The sequence below is a fragment of the Chaetura pelagica genome, unplaced genomic scaffold (genome assembly GCF_000747805.2).
Source record: "Chaetura pelagica isolate M959 unplaced genomic scaffold, ChaPel_1.0 scaffold221, whole genome shotgun sequence".
NCBI lineage: Eukaryota > Metazoa > Chordata > Aves > Apodiformes > Apodidae > Chaetura > Chaetura pelagica.
In genome coordinates, this window is record NW_009952533.1 from 11,844,467 (window position 1) to 11,867,887 (window position 23,421).

The 23,421-nt window shown below is 43.4% G+C and overlaps 1 protein-coding gene across 1 annotated transcript in view; it reads right to left on the bottom strand.

Moving 5' to 3' along the window:
- Positions 1–23,421, bottom strand: part of EPHA5 (EPH receptor A5) — a 160,913-nt gene that overhangs the window by 63,265 nt on the left and 74,227 nt on the right. The window contains 1 exon segment of the mRNA XM_010009013.1: positions 19,799–20,134. Coding sequence (XP_010007315.1) covers positions 19,799–20,134 — 336 coding nt within the window.

The following is a 23,421-nucleotide window of genomic DNA, read 5'->3' on the forward strand; positions in this document are numbered from 1 at the left end:
ACTATTCTGTTCCCCAGGACATTGCCTATCAGGATGACTTTTCTCTCTTTAAATGCGCCCTGTGTATATGTGAGATGACAGTAGTAAGTGGCATTAAAAATGTGAATGATGAACACTATGCATCAGGCAGGATGATTAAATAACTATGTGTAGATTTGGGGGTATATACCTTCTGACATAATTGATCACCCCTACTCTATGGCAGAAACAGAAGAGAGATGACATCCTTTCAAATGATTCAGATTTTAGTTTCCTTTATTTAACGCCCTCCCCCTCACCCCCCTTTCTATTCAAGGGGAAAGCCCATTAACTAGCTCTAACTGTTTAATTAAGTGATACTGAAAACAGGATCCTAGCAATGCAGGTAATTGATCCCATTTTTACAGGACCACCATCCAAGGAATAGCAAAGGTGAAGCATTCGCATTATCAAGGTCACTGCGGTAAATGCGAGAAGAACAAAGACTTGGTTTTGCATCAGGATTCCATTACAGTGAAGTATTCAAATGTTGCTAAACTGCCCCCCCCAAAAAAAAAACGGGAAGTGCTCTAAGAGAGCTACACACAGTTATGCAGGCTTAACAAAAAGAACAATATTGAAAATGTTTTTGTTAAAACTCTGTACAAATACATTGGACTCAATCAGAATGTGTTTCATGCTCATTTAACTTGAATTTTCAAATTTATATGTAGCAGGTAAACCAAGGTAATAAATTTTAAATCAATATCCCTAGATATTAAGGCCAGAAGAGGTAATTCAGCCCTCCTACAAAACACCACTGAGTTTTCATCTTCCTTTAAATCCATAATGATTCAGCCTCGGGGGCAGATTACCAAACTTTTCCATGCAGTGATTTGCTGAAGTACTGCCCATCTTGCCCCGTGTCCTTGATCACAAAACCACATTTATTTCTAATACTGATGTCTGCTTGGTTAAAGGAAGGGCACAATTTGAAAAAGGGGGCAAACTTTGTTTAAAAACAACAACAACAAAACATTTAGAACATTTTAAGAGATAACTGAACTTTGCTCTAGAAATGAGTACTTAACACAAAAGTATATAAAAAATAAATCAATACTACAATTACTTGCTAAGAACCTGAAATACAAAATAGAAAAGAACACTTAAATACAGATATACACATGCACACTTCCATGAGTCATCCAGAAAAAAAATAAAGAAAAACCTTAAGTAAGGATGTTTCAAGTGTGCTTTTTAAAGCCGAATGTGCCTTGAACACTGTCAGTGAATTTAAAATCAATTTGGTAACATTTATCAGCCTATAAAAATTATAAATGCAACCTGATTTTTAAAAGCCTGCAGATACTGAACTACCACATCTGATCAGTGTGAACTGTCCACATGCATTTTTATACTATACAGCACTACAGTGTACAGAATTCAGCTCTGTGGATTACTCTCTCATGGGCCTTTTTCTACCAGTGATGAATGCATCTGAGAAAAGCAGAAATATATTTTTCTCAGTGCTACCATCCATTCAAAACGTTACATAGTTAAGAAAAAGGGGAAAAAAAAATCCCATCTAGTCGTACAGCTGCCAAGCAACTGCTTGCAGAGACATACATTACTTTGTGTAGTACACAATCATTTTATTTATTGTACACCCACCAAAATTACTCAAGCCATTAATGCCTGCCTAACTTCTTGTGCATCACTCTAATAAGAACTTCTTATTACTTACTTCTTTCTCCTGCTAGATGAAAGGCACGCTGACTGCGTAGGCACATCTTGCCTTGTATCTCAAGAAAGATACTGCTATCATCCTTGCATGGTTTCCAGTGGCTGCTTAGTCTTGTATCTGCTGCATAAATCTGGACCATGAATTCCCACTGGCATCACTGGGGTGCTGCTCAGTTTAAAGCTGCTGGAGCTAGATGCATTCTCTTCTGTTTATTCTGAGACTATGGCTTTTAAAGCCTGGATGTGACATTTAAAAGGGCCATTAAATGCCATGTTGTCTCTTGACTATGAATCTTGTCTAACACAGCAGTATATTATCATCTCAGTGATCTAATTCTTGAGATCATCTCTCTACTCACAAGACCCAGGATGGTCACTATGATAAAGCTCTGGGAACTCAAAAAATATCACAATCACTGACTCAACAATAAATCTGATGGTCCCTGCTTCATCTTTTCCTCAGTAAGGCATGTCAAATCATATAATATGACTATACATTAAATAACTTGGGCAAAGGGATTTTCAGACAATTGGGGAAAAAAAGGCAATTTTGCAAGAGACTGCGTTGTTAAAAGAATGAAAATCAAAATGACTATACTTTCATGCACCAGAGAATCTTGCTTTCTCAACACCCTGGGGAAAAATTATGTTAAGAGCTAAAATTTCTAGAGCCCAAACAGAAACACAAGCAGCAGCTGCAAAGATACCCAGAGGAAAAAGTGGGAATATAAATCTACCCGAGACATCAGATCTTGCATTTGTCTCACTGACTTCATCAAAACTAGCTTTTGCACAACTAAGACAAGAATTTGATCCACTAAAGGAAGGGAAAATATAATATATTCCCCTCTGGGTACTGAATTAGCCAAGGCAATGAATGAAACTGAAAGCTACTTGGACCTATGGTCAGCTGCAGACTAATACAGAAAAGGTACTATTCCATTTCTGAAGAGATCTGATCTATGGTCTTGTACGGCTCAGCAGTCTTCATCAGGAAAGACTCAGATGTACACCAAGATTCAATTCCTAAAGTTGTATTCCTGTGCAGAGCACTAAAAAGGAGTCAAGAAATGTTGGGGAGAGGACACAGATAAACTAAGTTAACTCTATGGCTCAGCCTTGGCTCCAGTGAAGCGCAGTGCCACTAGACCCTGGTCCCTTTTGGTCTCTTCCTGGCCCCTGTGCTGAACTGCTGGGTGACCTCAGGAAAAAAAAATAAAATAAAAAATCACTCTCTCTTGTAGCCTGTGAAATGTGTGGGAGGGATGTTCACATGCCTGGCAAAGCACAGCAAGGTTCACAGGCAACAAGTTCTGCTGAAGAATGCATACAACCTCACCTCTGCTGGGCTGCTTTAGTCTTGTGGCTGAAAAAATCTCTTCTCTGAGATCCTTCTTGTCCATTCCTTCCCAAACACTTTAAATCAAAAAGTCCTGAGTGCTGAGCTGTTCATGATGATCTTTTATTGAAAATCCTCTTCCCTTACGTGTTGGGTGTGTGTGGCAGGGCTTTGGTTGTGGTGGTGGGGTTGGGGGGTGGGAAGCAGAGGGCAGCTCCTGTGAGAAGCTGCTGGAAGCTCTCCTGGCTCCAAAAGGCTGGACCCACTACTGGCCAAGACTGAGCCCAGCAGTAACAATGGCAGCAGCTCTGCAATAGCATATTTAAGAAGGGGGAAAGGAAACTGATAAAAGACCTGCAGGAGAGAAGAGAGTAGGAGGTGAGAGAAACACCTGTGCAGACACAAGGTCAGTGAGGAAAGAGGGAGAGGAGGTGCCCAAGCAGATTCCCCTGCAGCCCATGAAGGACCATGGACAAAGCAGATGTGGACCTGCAGCAATGGAGGGCCTCATGCCAGGGAAGGTGACTGTTCCTGAAGCAGCCCATACTGGAGCAGTCTGTTCCCAAGGGACTACACCTCATATGAGTGACTCATGTTGGAGAGGTTCATGAAGGACTCTCTCCCATGGGAGGGACCTTGTGATGGAGCAGGGAAGGACTGTGAGGAGTTCTTCCCCTGAGGAGCAAGGAGCATCAGAGATAACATATGATAAACTGACCATAACCCCCATTCCCTGCCCCCCTGTTCCACTTGGGGGAAAGAAGTAGAGAATCAATGTGGATCAAAGTAATTTGGGTCTGGGAAGAAGGGAGGGGGTGAGTGAGGGTGTTTTTAAGATCTGCTTTTGTTTCTCCTTGTCCTGCTCTGATTTGATTAGTGACAAATTAAATTAATGCCTTTTCCTCACATTGAGTCTGTTTTGCCCATGACCGTAATAGGTGAGTCAACCCTCCCTGTCTCAGCCTATAAGCTTTTCCTTATATTTTCTCCTCCCCATCCCACAGTGCCTGGGCCAGGTGTTCCTGTCCTGTTCACCACTTCCAGTCTTGCCTATTTCTGCAATAAGCTGCTTCTACCTATGCTTTCTTTGATAGGTTGACAAGGGAACAGGTTTCATCACCAATGACATTTTTTTCATTTAAGACTGCAGAGCCCTGTGCCTGTCACATGGAGCTGGGGCTATTTCCCAGGCAACCCTCTTCCCAGCAGCTCCCAGGAGTCCAGGTTTCAAAATACCCTGCACAACAGAGCTCAAATGGAGATGAACACTACTCCCCTCCTGGCCCTCACCGATTTTTCTTTTTCATTAATGTGTGTATATAAAACAGGCAGTGGTGAATACTGCAGCCAGTAATGTGGAAACCTCTGGAAATGCATAAATATCAGGGACCCACAATGTCATTTCCCATAGCAGGGCTATGGGAAACATCTGGTGCCTTTCCAAGAGCTCTCCTACCACCACTTGACAGTACAACCGCTTGGATGATGGGAGTGCCTCTGGGACAGGCTCTAAAGTCTCCTAAACTAGATTAATTTACATGCAGCATACAGCAAAGCTACAGACACTTTGTAATGGTCTGAAGTGCCAGCTCCCATGATAAATATATGCATCTTACATGCAATTATGCCTGTTTCTCAAAAGCATTAAGATGACTGCAAGATACTAATTACCAAATAAGAATTTTGGAATTATACTCCATCATACCTTACTCCCAACATAGCTACTTTTAAATAAACAAGGATTTTGGTTTCAACATCTCCAAAAAGAAGGGAGCTTTCTCCTTTAATCTGTTTTTAACTTTCCAAGTTTGATCATGGAATTACAGAAAAGTAAAAATTCCCATTCGCTGAGGTACTGCCAGGGCTTCACTGCAGCCATTTCATTGCTATTCAGAAATATTGTTAACCCTTTTATTAATCACTGAGAGGACTAAAATTATCAGAAATGAAAGAAATCTGCTTGGTATCAGCCACCTTCTGTTGCATGCATGTCTCAGGTGTAGTAGCTGTGACTTACCTTTACTTTAATTAACAATATCATGAAATCCAAGTTATTCCCCATGCCTAACTGATGACATTAGAAAAACCACATCTCTTACCTGCATCACCTATGGAGATACCTGCAAACAGCTTACACCACAAGTAAATAAATGCTTCTTTCTGAGGCACAAGAGAGATGTAACGAGAGGGATGTAATAAGAGAGTTGTGCCAAAGCCACTCGGACACGGCGGTACTGTCCTTGCAGTGAAGTAAATTACAAAGTCTCTGTTGACTATGGTGGCAAGAGAACTAAGCCCATGCTGAGCCATTTATACATCTCCCTTTTCGGTGTTATGTCCTGATATTAAAAGAAACAGACATCGTGGTCATCTGGGTAAGAAGACATGAGATTATAACAAGGATATGCAAACCCAATCCAAACCGTTCTATGATTCTAAGTGTGGGAACCTGCAGCATTAAAAACAACGTGAAAGAATGTATTAAAGATAGTAATATTTTTCCACTGTTCACACAAGCATGGAGAAAAATGTTGCTATCTGTCTGCCTTTTCTGGAGTGCTGTTTTATGACACAGTTAATGATTTGGAAAAAAAAAAAAAAGCAAAAAAAAAAAAAAGCAATAGCCTCGTACCACAGCAACTGCAAATGATCTTTGCCTTCCATCTTGGAAGATGAGTAATGGAGGCCTGTGTTTGACCCCTTTATGAGCATTCAGCTTGTGATGGGGGCAGGAAAGGAGATTGGTATAAACACCTAAAAATAGAAGTGTGCAAATGATGCAATGATGTACAGCTACCTTGTTTACCATTATCCTTTGCCATAGATTTATCACCGTGCTCTTAACACATGCTGTATATCTTTTCTTTCCTCTTTCCCCTCCCCCCCTTCCCTTCTAATTGGAACTCAGTCTGTGAACTGTAATTAAAACTCTCATAAATACTGCCAGGGAGTGCACCTTTTTTCTTCCAAGTAACTACTAACATCTTCTAGAAGACTTCATCAACGCCTGATAGAATACGGACTAATGTATCTTCTCACACACCCCACTGAGGATGGGAAAGTCAATCTTCCCACCTTCCACATAATTAAAGTTACCCACATTTTGTGCTTTTCCTCTGCCACTCCCTCCCCTTCTCTGACATGTATCACCCTACCACTAGTTCCTTTCCTTTCATCTGATTTATTCTGTTTCTAATCACTGAACAAAACCTAGTGCTTTTGAGAAGAGCTGGAGCAGTCCTAGGCACAGCTCAGCTCCAGGTTTCCTTTTTCTTGCCTCCTCCTATTTTTTATTAAAAGACAGAGCTTTTAACTCTCCTTTAAGAGGGATTATTTCCTGCAATCTAGAGAGTTTATTCATGCCCGGGAGTGAAAAAAAATACCCTCTTCCATTCAGGGAAAATGACTGAGACATTAACAATGAAATTCAATGGTACTTCAAAGACTCCTTTGGGCCTTAAAGGTTGTGTAGGGCTGTGCAGACACTGAAGGAAGCCTAGTTAACCCAACAGGTGGCTTCATTTTGTCTGTGAAAAATAGCTGCTGCTTCTCTCAGAGGGTAAAACACTCCTGGATTCAGCCAAATGGCAGCTATAAAAACGTCTGACTCAAGGCATCTCTAAAGTTTTCAAGCATCCACCTGGCAAAGGGAGAAAGAAGGTGGCTCCTATGCATGCTGGCGTGTTGCTCCAGATGTGGCACTGAATCTCTCCTGCTATGGAAAAGTGCATCAACCTTCCTGGGACCAATGGTTTAGCAGCCATGTGGGTGCTGGGCCCCGGAAGTACATTATCACTTCCTCAAGGCAGAGTACCTGGAGCAGGAGACACAGAGGCAGGAGACCTGACAACCCCATACTTCAAATATTGGGATATTCTCCCATCAAACCACTGGCACAGCCCCTCGGGCACTTGCCTGCATGTCCACAATGGGGACCAGGGAGCAGAGGGCTGTGTGACCCTGGACTGCAGCATCCCAGGGGATGACAGCCTGACACAGCCCTGTGTGGTGATGCCCTGGGCTGGGAGGCAGCCCTCTCAGCAGCCCCAGGCAGATGCGGTTTCAGGATCCAGGTTCAAAGTTAACCGATGCAGAGAAACTGGAAGGAGCCACTAGAAATCTTTGCTAAGCTCTCAAGAGTAAAAACAGTGTCAGTGTCTTTAGCACTTCACTACTGCTATTGCTTGATTTTAAGTGCTTTTCTTGAACGCTCATCATTGAATAGTTGCCAAGCCAGCCTAAATACTATTACTGCCAAAGGCCAAATAAAACCAAATGTATTTGCTAAAGAGGTAGGAGTTGCTCTTCTAACAGATAGAAAGTGAAAGAATCAGGATTTTACATTTAATCTCCTGGGTGCTGGAATTTGCAACCACTTGAAATGGACACTATTGCATTACTAACAGCAACTTTTTTCGCAGACAAAGAACAGTTCAGCAACCAAATGTATTGCAGGCAATACCATGCACACAGCTGGACTTGGATCAAAGACTATCTTTCATGACTGATGGTGTAAAAGAGGGAAGAAGGGAATTGCCACAATTGCAATTAAAATTTGGGAGCAAATAGACCCCGCATCAAAATTTTCCCCAAGCTATTCAGAATATTTTAGATCACTAAACACTTCGGATAAATATACTATTGGCCTGGTTTGAACCAGGCTGAGCCCCATTTTCTTGGTCCACAAGGACTCTGTCTATCCATCTCATTTGATCCCTAGGCCCATGCATTGCTGACCCTCACAACTCAGTGCTCAGCTCCTGTCTGCTCTACCGCTCACTCCGGCAGCTCCGGGACATTTTGGGACAGCTCAGGAGATGCTGTGGGAGCTGCTGAGGGTGGGGGGAGGCAATAGGGATTTTGCACATTCCTGCACATATTTGTATATATTTTCTTTTATCATTAGTATTTAATTCAAGCTGTCTAGTTCTCAATCCGGAAAGCCTTTCTCTCTTAATTCTCCCTCTCCTTTTCCTACCTGGGGGAGGGGACTGAGAGCATGATTGTCACTCATTTAATTGCTGATTATGACTTAAACTGTGACTGGATCAGCTTATGAATGGGAATCACAGAGTCCCTGTTGGTGCAATATTGTCATCTATGCACCGCTGAAGTGGCAATTGGCACCTGTTGGTCTTCAACCTTCAGTGACCCACTAGAGAAGGGTTATCTGAGAGGCCAGGCAAAGTATGCAGCTGTTCAGAGTCCTCAGTCTCTACAGCCGCTATACCAAAGGCCCTTTCGGGTCTTGGAAATGTCCTCTCTTGAGGCAGTCTATGCCAAGGATGCACAGAACATCTGGGCCAGTCACTACAGGATGCACTTGCCACTTTAATGAAATACTAATGACAAAATATGAACAAATACATAAAAATTTGTTCAGGAACATGCAAAACCCCTCTCAGCTTTCCCCACCCCTGGCAACTCCCACGGCACTCTCCTTAGCTGTGAGCAGTTCTGCAAAGTCCCAGACTGCTGCCGGAAATAGCAAAAGAGGGAGCTACAGGTAGGAGTCAGGAGAATGAGGGACACATAGGTCTAGAGATAAAAGGAGATGGATAGACAGAGTCCTTCCTGGACACCAGCCATTAATGGAAGAGAGGAAGAAGAAGAAGAAGGAAGGCTTAACTCCCATGATCTCTGAATTTCTACCGAGACCCACGTAAGTATATAGATGGAATAATTTGTTTCACCAATTTTGTCATCTGTCTAGTCCAGTCTCCCCTATGGGAGGGTTGTAGGTATAAGCCTTCTGCTCCTTTAGTGTCTGAAGCAGCAGATCCAACAAGCAGAGCAAAGTGTCCTTGGTCTCTCAGCAGTATTTATAAACATTCAGGTGTTATCAGTCCACTAGCTGGAAAACTTGCTGCTAGATTCAGCAAGTGTGCTGCTTAAAAAAGAGTTCACTGAAGAAAAAAAAGTCAGTAAAAAGAAAATTTGCCTCATCCTGGCTTAAACCAGGACAACTATTGGCTGACATTTCTATTTTTTCCTCCTGAAGTGAAATTTAAACCACAGCAATACTGAAACTGATTCAGAAAAAAAACCCCAACAAACTCAAAATCCAACAACCCACCTGTCAGTCCATGTCTGGTGGATTGTGACCAGCCTTTCTTACCTCCTCTTAAAGTCAGTTTGGCAAACAGGTTAGGAAACATCTCCAATGTAGCTCAGGGCTCCAGCCATATGGGAGGGGGTCAGGAGCGGCAGAGGAGCGGCAAGAAGAGTCTCAGCCCTGGTGTGTGCCCTCTAGCCATTCACATCACACCTCCATGCCTCAGTTTGCCCAACAACAAATGAGATGCCTGAAAAATCGCCCTGATGAAAAGCAGTGCATAAGTTTTAGGCAATGAAATAGCAATTTACTAATATTAGGCACCCCATCCAATGATGCTGTATCCATCAGGTCAGGATACAAGAAAGCCGAGACAAGTCACATTTATTTCCTGCATTCATTTACAAAATGACCATGTATTTCCTTTCCGTATTTCATCCTAAATGAAGAACTGAAGAGCACTGTACGATCTGAGTGCACAATAGCAGTCATCATTTGTGGACTAACATCAGAGGATATAGGAATGGTATGAGGCCACAACAGACGCATGATTGTTATTTGAGCACAAGTGATACTTATCAACTGTTAAACTACTTTACAGCAATTTGTTTTGCTTTATGGAGAAGTTCTGCAGGGGTCGCAAACAGCACTCAGAGTCCAGCAAGGCTATCTAACTCTAGCAGAAGTCCTCCTTGAAGGCTCAGGCAACACACAGCAGAGGGTTTGGTGCAACACCTTTGCAGAAAGCACCAGGCATTTTGTCCTTCACGCACACCCAGCTTTGCCAGTTGTTGTCTGCAATTTTGGAAAATGTAGAGATGGGTCTGTGCCCTCATGTGCATCCTTGCCCAGTCATCCTCCAGCTCCTTTCTATCTCCTTGCAGGGAACAAGTTGCACCTGGTACAGAGAGATGTACAATAAATTAAATAACCCAGTCGTTCTGCAGCAACAGTCTTCCAGTTTACTGAACTGGGTGAGAGCACCTCTCTGTGGAAATTGTCCTTGCATGGCCAGGTGTTTAGAGGCTCACACCAGAAGTCCCCAGCAAGGTCAGCGAGCGATTTCACGCTCTTGGTGCCACTCCTCAGGAGAACAAGGCAGAATCACAGAGCTGCGGGGTTTAATGATCCAAGGCAGGAACCCATCGTGGGGATGGCAGAACACTGGACTTGAAAACAGTGCGGTGCAGGTCAGTCCCCTGACATAATGCTGAACTGTCTGAAAATCAACTCAGGAGATAATGCAATTAATAACCTACTTGGCTGAGCACCACTTTCTCTCCTTGGACTGAGACAGACTGCATGAAGTTGGGAAGAAGTTATGAAGGAATTGAACACAGGGTCCTGTAAAGCAAGGAGGACAAGCCTAAGTCTTCTGTTTTTACCTGATTCAACATTGCTTCCTTTCATCTCATTTTCAGGCAGAGAGCAAAGATGCACACGTTTGTCACAGCAGGATGCAGAAGCACGATGGGCAATTGAGGTGTGTGTGGCTGGGAAGGCAGTGACCAGGTGCTGCTGCCCTCCATTGGCATTTTCCACCTAAATCTGCATATTTGCTTTTGAGGCATCCTTGTCTGTCTCTGCCAAAGGCCCTGCAGAGCTAAGGGGTCAGTAGCAAAAGGCCCCTTCTACCACTTGATTTGCCCACCACCCCTGGTCAAGCTTAACCACCCTGGACAGCTCAACTGTTTGCAAACTTTCCCATCAATTTCCATGGAGCCACACTGCTTCTAAGGCTTGCCGAAGCCAAAGCACTTACAGGATCAGGCTGGCGTGTTCAGCACCTCTCAGCAAAGAGCAATGCATCGCCCTGGCTTGCTGCATTGCAGCAGAAAAACCCTCACCCGGCGCCACCAATGCCAGCGGGTGTCCCGTATTGATTCCTTCAGGGCCTTTTCATCAACCTTGTATGTTTAAAAATTAGCAGGTCTGAAGAAGCAGTAAGATAAACTCATAATAACATTTTCCTTCTGGTGATTTCTATTGTACTGATCTGGCCGGAAATCCCATTAGTTACTCGCTTTGATCAGGACTGCCCCTCCATCACCAGGAGATGCAGAAGAAAATTCCACCACGCCAGCAAACGAGCGCATCTGAAATGCATTTTAATTACAGGCTTTCAACTCTTGAACTTTCTGTAGTATTTGTATGTAGGTGAACTTTGGCCCAGTCACAATGGAAGAAATATGGTTTATTGCTAGGGTGTCTGCCACCTTGCAATTGCTAATTACTCTCCATTCCAGTGCAGTCCATGCCCACACACCCCCCCTGGCCCCCAGCAAGGAGAGGATGGGCAGTGAGCTGGAATAAAGCACTAGCCAGCCTTATTACTGCTATTTCATTAACCCTCTGCAAGAAACACAAGTGCCAAAAGAAATATGCCTCTCCAGTAACAAGCAATCTGGGGGGCATAAGCATTTCAGCCTGATACTGTAAAATGCTAATTGGGAACCTCTAACTCATATACATTGTGAACTGGAGCTCAGTTTGGATCCAGCAAAATCCTTCTTGAGATAAAGCAGCCAACCTGTCCCACAGGTACAGACACCAGGTGAATTAGCAACCGAGAGGAAAAAATCCAGCCAAATGAACAAATAAATAGGTAAATTACAAACTCCATATTGAGGAAAGGTTGGGCTCAAAGAAAAGAAAGCAGGCAGGGAGAAAACAAAGACAGAAAACTGTCGGGTGGCCTTGCAGCACAGAGAGCCACCCTGAATGTAGGCTTGGCTAGCATGTAATTTGGTACAAGGGCAGAAAGGGTGAAAGGCACCTGACCAGTGTGAGCTTCACAAAGCTGTCACAGATACCATGTAAAACTTCAATTTTCTGCCCAGCATGTGCTTTGCATGTTCAGACACACAGAAATCTGTCCGAGCTGCCAAGTACATGTGTACTTATGCCTTGATACTAATTCAAATTCATATGATCAGCATGACAGCCGCATGGGAAAGGAGAAATGCCCTGTGGAGTCGCTATACCCTGAGAACTGTTCTTCTGCAGCACAGCTCACTCACTGCTCAGCTACTGAAACTCAAATGGTTCAAACTGCTCTGGCTCCACCTCTGTTACATTTAACTTTTGAGGGAGATTACTATAAAGAGCTTATTTGGTATGGCAAAGAAGCTGCAGCCAGAGAGCAAGTGCAATATTTATGAAACGCCCATGAGCCTCCTGCAATTTCTCTAACAGCACTGGAAGTATTTGTACATGATTTTTGGCTATTTTTGAGTTCCTGGTGTCTTAAGAGCACTTTCAGAAGCATCATCTATGCAGAATGTTAAAAATGTTAAACTAGTTTTAACGTTAAAATAAAAGAATTAACATATCAGACGAAGGAATTACCATCTTGTAGATGGAGACTAAATAGTTAAAGAGGATTTTATTAGAAAATTCAGAAGCTGCATTCACGGGAAAAAAACAAACATCGATGTCATCTGGGCAGTTAAACCATTTTAGATGCTTTACTTTTGCTCTCTGCCAAGTACTGTGCTCAGTTCAATACAAAGAGAACTCCTTGGCCCCAAAGACTGTGTTTTAAGGTGATTAGAATTAGATTAATATAAGATTACTTGGCAATTCTTTAAAAATATGCCAGCAAAATGAGAAATAAAATTTTAAACCAGCACTATCACTCTTGCAATATAACACCAGTGATGTTCTGCAAAAACCACAAATTTCTTAAAGCTCTGACCTTGTGAAGCTCTTGCCACATCTGACTGCAGCACAGCCTGCTCTGTACTTTTTGAAAAACACAGGCTGCCCAGAGAGGTTGTGGAGTCTCCTTCCCTGGAGACATTCAAAACCCACCTGGACATGTTTCCATGTGATGTGCTCTAGGTGATCCTGCTCTGGCAGGGGGGTTGGACTAGATGGTCTTTCGAGGTCCCTCCCAACCCCTAGGATTCTGTGATTCTATGAATATTTGCTCCTCACACACCCCTAAAAATCTAAACTCAGGCTGTCCAATCTCTGCTACTTTACCCCAAGCCTGAGGCTACATTGCTGGCAGTGATCCCAACGGGTCCAGGGTGTCATGAAGGAATCAGGATCAGTCCTGCTGGCTGCAGCAACTCAAATGCGCAGCTCGTGCTCCCTGGTACCCAGCTGCATGGCACCACCTGTGTGCAGTCCATGGATAATTTTTCCACAAGCGTAACCTGGCATTTGCTTTTCACAGTTCATGCAAATGCCTCATAAGTAGCATGCTTTGAAAGAGACTAATTACCATAAAGATACTCATCTCACTGCCACTGGGAGATGGTAAAACCTGCACGCTCCTTGCTGCACAACATGTAATAGATGTATGTCATTGGTTGAATCTCATAATGAGAACTTCAGCACCTTTTTCTTTCCCTTTTTCAAGAGGGCAGTGAATGGGGACACTATTTCTTACTATTTTTATTTTCATCTATAAATAAGACGTCTTCATTTCATGTTGAAATTGAAAGGTCTGTCTGTAGATGCAGAAAGATGCTTTTCATTTAATCTTTTAATATCCTTATATATCAACAATGGGGTTGTCTCACATACTTCAAGATTCAATATTACCTCTGACTAAAAGTCAGATTGCAATATTAAGGATATTTTTTTCATATTCCAAAGAATTCTTTCAATATTCAAGCATGAATTTCCAATACTCCAAGTATAAAAAAAACACTTGCAACAAACTAGGAAAAAGTAGCAATTATCAACTGGGGAGTTGTAAATAAAACTGTAAAGTATTCAGCTGATCCATAATTCATTTGGTAGCAGACACCCAGCCATCTGGGCTAAGATGAACTCTCGACTCTGGAGCAGGACAGTGGATGAAGATTTTGCACTCAGAATAAATGAGGCCATCACAAAAAAAATCAAACCGTGCCCCTTTCGTGCAACACCAGCTTTCAGATTTTACTTTGTTCTGCCAGCATGTTTGTTTTTAACTACCTCCAATTGCATTGTCTGATTACATATCACCACTCTTCAAAAATAAAGCAAAATACTTCTTGAAGCTGATTACCAGCATATGCACAGGCCTTCACAAATGAAATTATTCTCTCTTCCTGCCTGAACCCCCCATGGCAGCTTGATATTCATTTCCACATCTCCCTGGACATGAATTGCTCACAGTCAGCAGAAGGATCCTGCCATCGCAATGCCAAACATTATGGTGCAGGATGCACCCAGATTTAAATGGAGACTGTGCTCTTTGAGGCACTACTAGTTTACCTCTGCTTATTAAAATACCCCTGTATTTCCCCAGCCTGGTGTGGGAGATTTGAAGTGTACATCATTCCAGGTTAAATGCTGTAACACCTGTGTTAACACACTGGAAGCTAGTGCAGCATCTATAAATGACAGGCAACTGCAAGACTTAAACCCTCTATTTATGCCACTAATAGCTCCTTTCTGACCAATGTGAATCTAAAGCACAGCTTAAATTATTAGAAATACTGAATTCATATATGATTGCCTGCAGCTGCTAAAATTTTCCAGGAGTTCATAAAATTATTTGACAAATTCATGGGAGAAGAATCCATTAAAGGCAATAAAGCACACAAAGGTTGTCCCCAGAGGTTGGAGAGTGCTCTAAGGAAGTATCAGTACATGTCTGCCTCATACTCATACCCTTTCTATGGTATCCAGCACTGACCATTGCTGGGAAGATGATGTAGCTCAGTGGATCAAGTATTGTTACAATGGACATTGACAGTCAAGCCCTGCTCACTACCCTAGCTATGGAAAGGCAGTTTACTAAAACAAGCATCTGCTCAAGCTTTTGCAAGCCCTAGGTCAGCAGTTCTAGTTGAAAAGTAGAACTGCAAAACCAGTCTTGCTGCCCATGTATATGCTGCATCTATTGAAGGATCCTCTCAGAAGTTTTTTGTTATTCCTAAAGAAAACAAGCAGGCTGTCCCCCTCCCCAAGCCAAACCAAACACCTCTGCAACCCTCAGATCCTGAAACTTACAGGACTTGAACCTGTCCATTTCCAAAGACAGTCTCTGAAAACATGCTTCCCAACACAGCCATGTTCTCAACCTCATTATTTTCTGATGTTTTCTTCCCAGACTGTGCAGGGCTGCAGGCTATTGGTTTAAAGGGCACACAGCTGCTGACATAGGACTGCACAAAGCTCTACTTTGTCAGTTTCCCTTTCCAAATCACCCAAAGACTGGTGTATCCCAAATGCCAAGGAAAACACTTTCTCCTTTGCTTCCTGCCACTGAAACATCCCAGCCTGCACAGAATAAGGATAATGGCTCCAAGCACAATACCCTGCTTCAAGAGCCACCCAGCTTCTCCAAGCATCTTTTTTGGGTCAAGCAAGAACCTAGCCATGCCTCCCTTGCAGCAGTACAGATTGCCAGGTCCTGTTCTCCAACACCTTTGCTTAAACAGCATAGCAGTGCCACAGGATGCAGCTTGGATTGGCCTCAGGCATGTGGACTCCTTGAGGGATTAGACATATTAACTCCTCGACTGTTAGCAAGCATGTCTGGATCTTTCTTCTCCTTCCCCAAAAGGCTCAAACATATCATACAGGTCACAGAAGGGGACTGAACGCCAGCTTCTGACTTTTCAAACAGAAAACAGGCAGGGGGCTTATCTGAAAACACAAACAGAGAAGATCTTCAAGTGCAGAGGAGTCTGTGGCATTTGGGATGCCAGCAGGAGAACTGCCCCACGCTCACACCCCCCACCTCCAGGCCAGCTCTGTGCCTGAAGCCATGCCCAGCATGGGAAATGCTGGAAACAAAAGGCAAAGAAAATTGCTCAGCTGTTCAGGCTGACAGGTTTTAAGCCTAGAAAGGTTTTAAACATCGCGTCTTCCCAGTGTGCTCTTGCAATGATACAACGGGCAGGCAGGCAACCATGAATCACAACTGCTTGCTCCCTACGGACCCATTACGAGACACACGTCTCTGACCAAGATGTCATGGTAGGTGCTTTCTGTATACGGGGCAGATAAGACAAAAGACCTCAAGGGAGATGCACATCTTTGTCTAGAGTGACAGCATTACTTAATCATCCAGTTTGGTGAAATCACTGAGAAAAAAAAACTGGCACGTGGTTGTCACTTGAAAAGCAAACTTCAGTATTAGCAGCACACACAGACTGCGCTCTGGGAGCCATCCAAATAGGTGGCAGTTTCAAGAATATGGAAACTTAAGCAAAACCATGAACATGAAAAGGATGGCTAACTGAATCCTATCATTGCCACTTATGAATTATTCACTGGGCTTCAGCCCACATGCACACTTTTTAATGCACTGTGAGAATGCACTGCAGATGGCTCCCTGCTATCTCAGCTGGGAAGTCCCTTAGGAACATATTTTGCAGCAATCCCATAGGGGAGAACCAGGTACCAACCCATGTGCCTGCAAAGGGAATAAGGTCCCCTATTTGGCTGCAAGAGCTATAGGACAGTCAGGATAGAGGCCAGCCCAATTTCCACCTCCCCTGGCTTGTGGCATTGCTCACCATTTCTAGATATATGTTTTCTAGCAGAAAACATCTGCAAAATCCCACAGAAACAAGAGGTTTTTGACTTCTGAGAGGGTGACGGAGGAATGAGCCCTGTATCCAGAGCCTAATGCCACTGTGTCCTGTGTGGACCTGTCCCACCCCAAGTATCGCTAAGTCCCCAGGGAATGGAGGAGCACAAGTGTGCTGGGGTCACCAGCTGAGATCAGCTGATCTCCATCCTCTTGTCCACAAAACATTGTTGCTTCCTTGCTGTATTTCCAAATCTGATTTCAAAAGCTTACAGAAAAATGACATCAGTCTGAAAACGTCAGCCTGATTGTCAATGACAATTCTTTTTCTCATTATTTTAAGCTGGGGAGAGACAGAGAGGGGCAAATTATTTTGGCAAAAAATACATTTTTTCAGGAAGCAATCCCTCTGAGAGCCCAAATCGGACATAGTTTCTGCTGCCAAAAGCTCCCATGCACAGAAGAGGTGGTGTGCCCTGCTCCCTGCTCCCTGCACGTTCTCTGCAGTCCTGAAATTAGCACAGTCTTTCCAGAACGGACAAAAGCCAAACCAACAAAACAGATCCTGGCATTTCTCTGCAGTGCTGGGTTAGTGAATAGTTGCCAGTGGGACTCCCAGAGCCAGCCAGACCTACCTCATAGCATGCAATTTTTTCATTTTCCACAGCCAGTAGTTCATGTAGCAGGATTTCTCCTACTGCTGCAGATGGCCTTGTGTTGCTGCCTTTAGAGACTCAACTTCATTACATCAGTCTTCATTAACGTATAATCACATGACCAGAAAACCTGGGCAAAGGGAAAGAATGAGGCCCCAGATCTGCATCTCTTGGTGGTAATTTCAGGAAGAAGATGACCAGGCTGAGACTCCCTGAAGCCCCATGTGCTTTGCCTGCTCTTATTTGAGAAAGGATAGCTGAAGGTGATGCTTTTTCAGAGACATTCAGCATCTTTGGGCATGGGCAGGCATGGGCCACTCCACCTGCACACCTCTGTTACTTGCCTCAAAGGACATTTTTTGAAGGCACCTTAAGAAAACAGATATCCACTTTCCATGCTTGGCAGCTAGTCTGATTTGCAAGGCCCTCCTCTACAGCTGCTTTATTTCTGGCATGGACAAACCCATGATCGCCTGTGGGAGTTCGAAAAGAGCACATTACTAGGAAGCACATTTGATGCTACAGCTCCAGAAAACAGGCCTGTTTTTCCTCCTGAATGAGTGGTGGGGTGAGCCAGAGACACAACAAAATCCAGTCACCACTCCTCAATTTGGACAGAGGTTTGAATTAAACTTCCTGTTGAATCAAATACGAGAGCATACAGATGTAATTTCAACACCACACAGAAAGTTAAATACTCATGGCTTGATCTGTTAGCATCTCCCTTAATTGCAGCTCCACCAGGGCAAGCAGTGAGACTTAACCAGAAGGTACATTTACCCATTTGTCCTTAGCTTGAGCCATGTTTATCACAGGTCTACCATTTCCTATAATGGATCTTTCAATACAAGGTTTGAGGTGATAACTATGCAAGGGGGTTATTCTTGGCCTGATGCACAGGAAGGCAGCTATGTGGATAAATCCCATTGTAACTATGGGAAGTCTGTGATATAACTCACAAACCAGGACCATTTCCTCACTGTCTGCACTGATCAGCAATGAATCATCTCCTTTCATGCAGCTACATTTACTGAGGTTTATGTGGATTTAACTCTGCACATCAGGGAAAATCCAATGCCAGGAGTGAAATACCAATGCAAACCCACTAACAGAAAAATATGCCTTTTCCAGCAACAGAGCAGCCTTCACAACAGTAAAATAGTAAACAGCATTAGGACTGTGACACCCACTGATCTGCATTAAACAGGTGCCTTCAGCAGGTGTCATACTGCCATCCACTGATGTTCCTCCAGGAGATTTCCTGCCACATCCATCAGCAGCAACCCCGGCATGCCTTTATTTCCTCTCCTTGAGGTACATTTGATTTGTCCAACACTTCAACAGTCCAGTCTAATTACCAAGGACAGGCATCTGATGAACTGCAATGCAATCACACTCTCTGGCTGCTGGCTGCCAAGCTCGTGCACGTTCACCTGGGGAGTAGGAATGAAAAGCAGCCCTGCTCCAGGTAGGCTTGTTCTGCTCTGCAGTGAGGATCTGACCATCTCCATCTAGCTGTTATGCTGCATGCCACACCACCCCTCCTGGCTAAGACTGGTCTGTAAGGAGAAGACAAGGAGGGTCCTTGGGGATCTGGTTGCACAGCCTTCATGGTCCCAAATGCCACCGAGTCACATTCCTGGAAGGGCTCTGCAGCAGACAAGTGCCAATGGGGAGCCCTGAATTAAATGGCAGGAAGCAAGCCAGGTATGCAAAGGCAGAGACAGCCAAACACTGGGAATGAGGGACATGAGAAGAAGGATATAGAAAGGTCTTCAAGGCTTGCAAAAGCTGTGTGATGTGCCTAGTGTGTTGATGTGCATGGAAGGAGATGCAATCATGTTTTTGCCCTCCAATCACACCTCCAAATAACCTGGGACAATGGCAAATCCCTGCTTGTGTCCAAGGCGACAGCAATTTTCAACTGTTGGGCAAAGGAAGGACAAACAGATCTGAGCTCTGGACAAAGGACCAAACCAGTCTACATGAACTCTGCCTGTACAGGGCAAAATCAAGGACAGAGTATGCAACGACATCTCACCCCTACCCTGTTGAAGAAGCAGTGACTTCGTACCATATCTCACCAGCCTGAGTCCAGCTCCTTCAGCATTACAGTACATAAGAGAGATTAAATTTCCTAAAGTCACTCAAAACAATTTTCTTAGGGTAACTGTTTGCAAAGCTAGGACATTTTAACCATTGGCATATGGAATTAAAATGAACTCCTAGAAATTTCCCTTTCTTGTCAGGAGAGGCAACTGTTTTCTTTCTAGTTTAGTGAGTGGATACACCAAAATGCAAAGTGGAGGGATCGCCAAGTAGCTTAGCATAAATGGAAAAAGCCACAAATCCTAAAAGTGTGTCCTGCTGGAAGGAAACATGTTGAAGACTGCAACAGTTATAAACGATGAGACACAACTACCCACACACACTCATGTTTGAAGAAGCCCCAGTCCAGCCCTCCATGCTGGGGACTTCCATCCATTTCAAAGGGATGTCTGCACTGGGTCTAACTGGCTTGGGCTCCCACCCCAGACATTTCCCCAGGTCAAAGATTCACTTACCTGCCTGGTTTGTGGTTACATTTACAGACACAAACTGTCGGGCTCCAGGGTTCTGGTCGGACACTCCATTCACTGCCTCAATTTCAAAGGTATAGTTTGTATGAGCAAGCAGATCCACCATCATGACAGAGGTGTTTTTCAGGCCGGTTTGCTGGGGGAGGTACCTGACATGACTGCCACATGCCTCACACAGACCTGAGTGTGAGTTGCACTTCTTGCATGCAATATAATAAGACACATCTTTCCTTCCACCAGTATCAGCAGGGGGAATCCATTCCAGAAAGACACTAGTCTCGTTAACATTTGAGATGGCACTCCGAGGAGCAGAGGGGGGTCCTGGTTTGTAAAGTGAGAAAAACACATGGTAAAAACAGTATCATCAGTCATCCTGCTCTCTACTACTCTCTAGGCTGAAAAGAGATGCCCCGTTCCTCATGTGCCAAAGAGTGTATGAGAAGTATTTGCAGCAGCACTGGAAGAACTGGAAATATGGGGTTTGTTGTGAGCACTCTCATTTACCTCCAGGGGTCTGTGCTGGGATGAAGCCACCTGCATGGGAGGACAAGACATGGGGCTGGCTCAAACTCAACAGCAAGAGCACTGCACCCAGAGGTGTTGCGTCTGGTGCTCTCCTTGCTCTTCCTGTGAAGGGAGCTGCAAATCTCTGCTCTGCCCAAGTCACTTCTGGCTTTACAAGGGCAAGATTCGCCCTCCTCTCCCCACTGCCCCTATATTACTAGCCCTCAGTCCTAAAAAAGGGCATGCACTGGGGGCATTCACACTACTTAGGTACTCAGGAATGAATCTTTCCTCTGCATGCACCCCCGTCTCCTCATCGGCTGTTTGGCAAGACTAAAACTTGAGTTTGGGCATCCAAATCACACCGAAGTGAGATGCTCAATGTAGCCTAAAGCAGATGGTGATCTACACAGCCCACTGGAAACACGGTCATGTCCAGCTACTCAACATCATTCACCTTGGTCCCTGCCAAGCTCCAGCACGGCTGGTGAGCCTCACCGCGCTTGCTTGTTTTGCCAAGCCTCCCCACTCAGGCTGCCAGTGTGGTGCTGGCAAGGCTGTCCAAGGAGGAACAGCTGCTGCAGAGGTACTGGGGCTCCTGCAAAAGGCGAGCTGTTTTCCTTCATCCTGTTGGGAAAGGCCACAGCTGAGCAAGCAAAGCCCACCTGGAGACACCTTTAGGACTGCTTACTTGCAGGGGGTGCTGCGAGCTTTTTCATTTGGACAGGCTTGTGCTGGAGACAAAGGGCAAGCTGCAGATAGAAAGGACAAGCAGGAATCTCATGCAAGAGGTCCACACATTATATACTCAGGGAATGCTAATGTATGAGGAAGAAAGGGAAAATTTACCAAAGCAAGCCAGGATGGTTTTTAGTCATGGCCCCACCAGAAGCAAAGAATCCCAGCAAAGACTGGGATTTTTCCGAGAGAGGTAGAGGAGGAAAGGCAACACACTCCTCTTGGGTCCAAATAAAGCTGTTAAACCTACGAGCCCTTGAAAAGAGCCCAACAAGTAACTTCACCAGACAGAAATCCATACAAATTTAACAGCCTGTCTTAGGCTCTCATCTTCTCGTTTTGTTATGATAATTAAACTCGATTCATTATTTAAAACAGGCAGTGTTGCAAAAATGAAACTACCCTATAAACCAGAAGCATCTTCCTCTATTTCCCTTTCCTATTTCACTTTTGAAGTCTATAAAATTGGTAACACTGATGAAACACTGTCATGATTTCAGCACCAAGCTGCTCTGATTCAATGAGAAACTTGCTGCCAGAGAAAATAAATAATCCTGATACAGATATATATATTTTTTTCCTTTGGGGAAATGAAGTTGAAGATCAAAGCTAAGTTAGTTTAGGAAATGGGAGATCAGCTTTGCTTTGTTCTGTGATCACTTCAGATTACTATGAATGGGGAGCAAGCTGCTTAAAATCTGCTCCACAGGGACTCAGCTCTTTTTAGCTAATGACACCAAGGTATAGTCCAAGCCAGGACTATTCTCTGCACTGTCATACTTGTACTGCTATCACAGCCACTATGAAATTCATCACTGGAGCTTTGTGGAGTTATATATATTACACTCAGGGGTTTTTTATATGTTTTTACTAGAGAAATTGCCCTATTTTTTCTTCTGCTGGATGAATGCCCTTTTACTGCTAGCAGTACTCCAGGAAAAACAAAGAACTCGGGCACAAGAAACACTTGCTTGACAATGTGTCTTTAACGAGGGATAAATTATTACTTTTGTAAAGTCACCAGAGTTTTTTATTTGCTTTGTACAGAAGAGTCAGCTGCTCTTCTTGAAGGCTTAAAAACATCAACTTCAGTGGAAGTGCTTTGAAGCTAGTGGGACTTCATAGCCTATAAAATTAGCATTCTCACAGGGACTCAGAGAAAGGTCTTTAATAGTCTATAGATATCTAACAAGACCTACTTCAAAAATCGTGAAACCGCACTTGGGTAAAACTGATAAATCACAGCTGGGAGAACAAAATAATGTTTTGTCTTCAGAAGAGCAGAGCTCTAGGTCTGCTAAGAAGGTCTGTTTTAATCTCCAACCTCCTCTTGTCAAGGACAAAGATACTACTTTACTGATTTATTTATTTTTAATTTGCTACTTTATACCCTAAGCAGGGAAGATTTACCCCTTCTGCACCACAATTTACTGATCAGAGGCAAATACTTTCTGAAGGCAAAGATATTGGTATTTTTCTTGATGGACAGCAAACCTGTTGTTTGCCAATGCACATATTTTTAAAATCTACCCTGAGAGAAATTTGAGATACAAACATATATACGTACACACTTAAAGGTAACTTTAGACTTTCTGCAAGTAGGATATTATACTAAATACCATAAAATCTTCAGTTTTTCCCGTGCATCACACTACTAAAAATACTTCACCAATATGCTCTGAGCAGCAATAGGGCACAATTACTTCCTGGAAGATACATAATAATATTAAGAGAATTCTCAAATGCCCATCAGGGGTTTTAATTTATTTATTTATTTTCTCTCTGAGGGCGATAGTTATTTCAGACTGCATTACAGCACTATTAATTTCAAAACTACCAATCATTATTTACAAAACATGCTTAAGGAACTAGAAAAATTAAATAAAAACGTACTTAATTTCCCCCTCTTCCTTCTTGTACTTATCTGAGCAGTTAACAGTGGTGTAGCAGTTTGGTTTTTGTACTGATGGTGGGGGACACACTCATGCAGTTTGGGATTGAAAAGCATTTTCTTTAAAAAAAAATACTATTTTATAGCTATACTAACTGGCAAGGAGACTTTGCAGGAGTAGAGCTGAAAACGAAAATTAATATATTCTCTAACTAAATTTGAAATTGAGGGAATCCTATGAATATTATTAACAATTGCAGAAATAAATAATAAAAAGAAACAAAAAACTTGCAGTATTTTCCTACCACTCATGACTCAAGTCTGTCTCACTTGTGTTTTGGTTCACAATGACATACTCCCTTCCAGATTTAGTTGGACTGGGTTCAAACATTCGTGTCACTACCTACTCTTTATTGTTCCTGCCAAAACTTATTACCCCTGCAGTTAAGCAGGGACAACACATGGGCCCTCCTCA